The sequence below is a fragment of the Schistocerca serialis genome, chromosome 3 (assembly GCF_023864345.2).
Source record: "Schistocerca serialis cubense isolate TAMUIC-IGC-003099 chromosome 3, iqSchSeri2.2, whole genome shotgun sequence".
Taxonomy (NCBI): Eukaryota; Metazoa; Arthropoda; class Insecta; order Orthoptera; family Acrididae; genus Schistocerca; species Schistocerca serialis.
In genome coordinates this window covers 436,309,515-436,315,514 of record NC_064640.1, presented here as the reverse complement: position 1 = coordinate 436,315,514, position 6,000 = coordinate 436,309,515, and the positions used below count along the sequence as shown (strand labels likewise).

The window sequence follows — 6,000 nt, the reverse complement described above, 5'->3', positions numbered from 1 at the left end:
GGAGGGACGAATGGAGACGTGTCGTCTTCAGCGATGAGAGTCGCTTCTGCCTTGGTGCCAATGATGGTCGTATGCGTGTTTGGCGCCGTGCAGGTGAGCGCCACAATCAGGACTGCATACGACCGAGGCACACAGGGCCAACACCCGGCATCATGGTGTGGGGAGCGATCTCCTACACTGGCCGTACACCACTGGTGATCGTCGAGGGGACACTGAATAGTGCACGGTACATCCAAACCGTCATCGAACCGATCGTTCTACCATTCCTAGACCGGCAAGGGAACTTGCTGTTCCAACAGGACAATGCACGTCCGCATGTATCCCGTGCCACCCAACGTGCTCTAGAAGGTGTAAGTCAACTACCCTGGCCAGCAAGATCTCCGGATCTGTCCCCCATTGAGCATGTTTGGGACTGGATGAAGCGGCGTCTCACGCGGTCTGCACGTCCAGCACGAACGCTGGTCCAACTGAGGCGCCAGGTGGAAATGGCATGGCAAGCCGTTCCACAGGACTACATCCAGCATCTCTACGATCGTCTCCATGGGAGAATAGCAGCCTGCATTGCTGCGAAAGGTGGATATACACTGTACTAGTGCCGACATTGTGCATGCTCTGTTGCCTGTGTCTATGTGCCTGTGGTTCTGTCAGTGTGATCATGTGATGTATCTGACCCCAGGAATGTGTCAATAAAGTTTCCCCTTCCTGGGACAATGAATTCACGGTGTTCTTATTTCAATTTCCAGGAGTGTATATCAATTCGAATCTGACGTGCAGGGACTGATTGTGAAGCTCGAGCGTCATGGTAGAAGGTTGTGGGCATGTAGACCAGGCCTGTTCACCGATCTGCTCGTGCGAGCTGCCTCGCGCGCACCCCTCAGCAGTGAGCAAGCGGCTGGCTTACGGCGAGTAATGGAAAGGAAAGAGGAAGAGAGGGGAGGAGGAATCGGAACAAGGTAGCTTGGCACGAAAAACAGTTTTCAACAACTCTATTCTACGGTAGCTAATAGTTCTACGGGGATGTATCGTTTCGTGGTGGATAGCTAACGCATTTCGTGCCAAATTTATGTCCTAAAACTGAGAAATGACAATGAAATGAAACTTAACATGCGGCAGCTAAGTAAGAAAAATATTTGTTACAACTAATGCAGACTTTTGGTGTATGTCGTTTTCGGACAAAGTTTAAACTGACATCAATATGTATTTCGTGTCTGTTGTATTCAGACATTAAGCATAGAAACACTACACGTCAATACCACTTATTTTGCTTTCCACAAAAGCATCAGCGTCTGGTTACATTTTCTAAGCACTGCTAATTCGAAGACAAGCTTTCAACTTGAAGTCCGTCAGTGAGCTTCTATTGTGGATTTCATTCTCTACATTACAGAAAAAAGTTTCTCGCACAAATATGTAGGCCAAGACATCGATATAATTGTAGCTGCAAACTTGTGACGTTTTGGAAAATTATGTTGAAGAAAGTCTTTATATGAATCTACAAGACTAACATTATTGTGAGACTAATCGCTAAATTGTCTGTCACGTTGCACGTTTCTAAGCACTAATTGGTTCAAATGGCTCTGAGCACTATGGGACTTAACATCTGAGGTCACAGTCCCCTACACTTACAACTACTTAAACCTAACTAACCTCAGGACAGCACACACATCCATGCCCGAGGCAGGATTCGAACCTGCGACCGTAGCAGCAGCGCGTTCCGGACTGAAGCGCCTAGAACTGCCCTTCCACAATAGCCGGCTTAAGCACTAATTGTATCTAGGCATCCGGCATTGACATGTTATAAATTGATGCTCATGTGTCTGATCTTCACTTTATTTTCATTCCTCTGAGGGTACCGCATAGTTTGCACTTTCACTGCTCTGCATAATAACGTCTGACGGCCACATTATATCGCGAACACACACTTCTCAGGCGCCGAGCGAGCGTGTGCGCTCGTACTCACTTAGACGCCTCCTAAAGACTGGCAAGTTGCACAGGTCACACCAATATTCAAACCGAACGAGGTGGCGCAGTGGTTAGCACACTGAACACGCATCCGGAAGGACCCCGGTTTAAATCGGCGTCAGGATCCCCTGACTTACGTTTTCCGTAATTTACCTAAATCTCTTCAGGTAATACCGTAATGGTTCCTTTGAAAGGGCACGGCCGATTTCCTTCCCATTCCTTCCCTAACCTGATATGACCGATGACCTCGCTGTTTGGTCCCCTACCCCAAACCAGCCTACCAACCAACCAATATTCAGGAAAGATAGTAGGAGTAATCCAGTAAACTACAGGCCCACATCATTAACGTCGATAGGCAGGATTTTGTGTTCGAACATTCTAAATTACCTCGAAGAGAACGGTCTACTGACACACAGTCAACACAGATTTGGAAAACATCGTTCTTGTGAAACACAACTAGCTCCTTACTCACGCGAAGTGTTGAGTGCTATTGACAAGGGATTTCAAATTGATTCCGTACCTCTAGATTTCCAGAAGGCTTTTGACACTGTACCACACTTGTAGTGAAATTGTACGCTTGTAGAATATCGTTGCAGTTACGTGACTGGACTCGTGATTTCCTGTCAGAGAGGTTTGTGGTAATGGATGGAAGATCATCGAGTAATAAAGAAGTGATTTCTGGCGTTCCCCAGGGTAGTGCCATAGGTCCTTTGCTGTTCCTCATTTATATAAACGATTTAGGAGACAATGTGAGCAGCCGTCTTTGGTTGTTTACAGATGATGCTGTGGTTTATCGTCTAATAAAGTCATCAGAAGGTCAAAACGAATTACATAACGACTTAGAAAAGATACGTGCATAGAGCGAAAATTGTCAGTTGACCCTAAATAATGAAAAGTGTAGGTCATCCACATGAGTGCTAAAAGACATCCGTTAAACTTCGTTTACACGATAAGTAAGTCTAATCTAAAGTCCATAAATTCAACTAAATACCTTGGAATTACAATTACGAATAACTTAAATTTTAAAGAACACATAGAAAATGCTGTGAGGAAGGCAAACCAAAGATGCGTTTTATTGGAAAATGTAACAGATCTACTAAAGAGGCTGTCTACTCTGCGTTAATCCATCCTCTATTGGAATGCTGCTGCGCGGTGTAGGATCCTTACCAGATAGGATTAATGGAGTACATCGAGAAAGTTCTAAGAAAAACAGCACGTCTTGTAAAGTCTCCTCAGGGAGAGTGATAAAAACGGGAATCCCACGGAGTGGTTTTAGAAGTTGCGGGACTCTGCCACTAGAGATGGCTGCGACAGGCGGACGTCCGCACTACTCGATCACCTAAACGAGAGAGCAAAGACTCCAAGCTAGAGAATCTTTCTGAACGGCTGTCTCTAACGTTGTTTGATGAGTCTGGTGAATGATGATGATTTTTTGATTTGCACTTCAAATTCTTCACTTTTTCCATTAAAAAATAATTTTGTGGGCAGATGCTGATTAAACTAGCCGTCGGTTATATGAAAAGTGGGAAAGCATTCGCCATTCTAAGTGCCAAGTCTGGCATTTGTTTAGAAAAATGGAAAAATGTATCCCACTTTGTACATAATTGATACGTATCCAAAAATTGAGATGGTCTACTGATATCGCCAGAATTATGATGCTCACTGCAGAAGTAATGAGTCAAAATATAAATACTTTGCTGAGATCGTTCTAAATGCAATGCTAGGAATCTGACCGGTTCTAAGCGGCAATAAGAAAGTTTTTACAAGTCAATTCTTGCAAAGAAGAAAAGCAGCAACCAGCTACTGTTAATTTACACAATTTTTTTTTTATTTACACAAACCGGTAACCGGTAAGAGCTCTGACTCGTGTGGTTTGAGCTCGATTGTAAGGTGTAAATTATCCTTATTGGTTCTTGATTTTTATTCAGACCTCCTTTGCTCTGCTTCAGGTTTCGCTCTAACGCTTGATCTTGACTACTTTTGTATGGCAGTCGATTGCATTTAAGTAATGCAAATGGCATAAACAACTAAAATAAATTAATAAAAAAATGCCAGGAGGTGCGCGAATTAATCACTACCATATACAAAGTCACGAAAATGTAAAATTCATTGTTTGGCAAAAGGTTTGCGCAAATGTATGTGACCATCGTACTTGTGTGAACGAGCTCGATATGCCGCTCGATCAGGATTTCAAAAGCATAGGTACTCTCATCTACACACAAGGCTGACTCCCATAAAACTAATCAGCTGCGTAAGATTCAGCAACCACGAAACAATACAGAAAATGCTGACACGCTGGCATTCATTTAACACAGGGGAAGAAGTGTTCAGTAAACATAGTTACAGTGAGCTAGCTTACAACTGGACATGTGCTGTCTGATGGCCACAGAATGAATGAGTTATGTGATATTTAATAATCGCAAAGTAATTCAGGTAAAGCTGGCGTGGTGGTATTTATTTAACTCAGGGGGAAATGATCTATTCATGAAGCATAATTATATTGGTTTCGAACCGACAGATTCGTCTTCAGACGTCTGTTCACGTTCATATCACATTTGTTGTTCTCTACATCCGTTGCTGAGAAAAGCGAACAATTACTGTGAGCAACAACAAATGTAATATAAACGTGTAAAGCTATCTGAAGTTGAACCTGTTGCTTCGAAACTGGTAATGGCGAAAATTGCTGTAAATAAATAGTGTTATAACAGTGGCTCATTGCTGTTTACTTATTTGTAAGGAACAACTTGAAAAATATCAGTTTTCGACAAAAAAGCGGGAAGAAAGTTTTTTGTTCCAAGTACCATTAATACTAAGGTACTACATTTAATTTGTAGAAATACAGAAACAATCCATAAGGGTTTTAACTTGTAGATCTAATCAACAAAAATCATATATTTTATAATTTGGAACTCCAGAGTGAAGCTAGGCTTGACACAAAGACCAAATGGTTCAAATGGCTCTGAGCACTAGTGGACTTAACATCTGAGGTCCTCAGTCCCCTATAACGTAGAACTACTGAAACCTAAGTAACCTAGGGACACCACACACATCCATGCCCGAAGCAGGATTCAAACCTGCGACCGTAGCGATCGTGCGGTTCCAGACTGAAGCGCCTAGAACCACTCGGTCACACCGGCCGGCCACAAAGACCAAGTTCCATCTGTTTGCAATTAAGTCCAGAGAACACAGTAGCACGCAAAAGAAGTTTTCTGAAAAAATACTACTTATAACATTTTCCATTTCCACTCTTGTTATACCTACACACACACACACACACACACACACACACACACACACAAACTGGTATCTTAGTATATATGTTGGTTACTTCTAAGGAAATAACTTTTGCGATATCTGCGTTTTTGACATCCTTAATTTGTTGTATCAGGTTACTTGTATTCTTAAGCGTATATTCATTACTATACAGGGTCTCCCAGGAGGGAGGAACGGTCAGTATTCAGGGATATGACAGGAATGATCATTCGAAGAAAAGCTGTATAGTAAATATGAGTTCGAAAATGGATACCGTAAGAACTATGAGCACTTCTTCATCTTCGATACTGTGAAACAAATTTCTTCTACTGCAAGCGCTTTGGTTTCCATATTTTTGGAAGAGGTAGTATTGGAACAAAATGAAAAAAAAATGTGTAGTAAACATAGGCTATAGAGTGCATACCTCAAGAACTTTGTGCACTTTTTTGTCTTCGCTAATGTAACACACATCTCTTCCACTAAACAAATGCTCCTAGTTCTTAAGGCATGCATTTTTGAGCCCATGTTACTAGATTCTTTTGCTTTGAATGGTACTTCCTGTCATATCCCTGAATATTGGCCATACCTCACGTGGCATCTCGTATATGTAGTTTAAAGTAAAAATAATACGCAATTTTTTATTTACACAGTATGTGGGCTACTCATACAGTATACTATTCGTTTTGTAAATAAAAACCTTTATACTAACAGACAGGATTGCTTCCTTCATGAACTTTCGGTTGGCAATTTAGGTTCCGATTCAATTTTACTTAGCAGTTTTTTGATAAG

The 6,000-nt window shown here is 42.0% G+C and overlaps 1 protein-coding gene across 1 annotated transcript in view; it reads left to right on the top strand.

Moving 5' to 3' along the window:
• Positions 1–799: 799 nt before the first annotated feature.
• Positions 800–6,000, top strand: part of LOC126470909 (Golgi-associated plant pathogenesis-related protein 1-like) — a 140,755-nt gene continuing 135,554 nt past the window's right edge. Inside the window, exon 1 of the mRNA XM_050098939.1 lies at positions 800–880. Within this exon, the coding sequence (XP_049954896.1) occupies positions 800–880 (81 nt within the window). The remainder of the gene's footprint in view (positions 881–6,000) is intronic.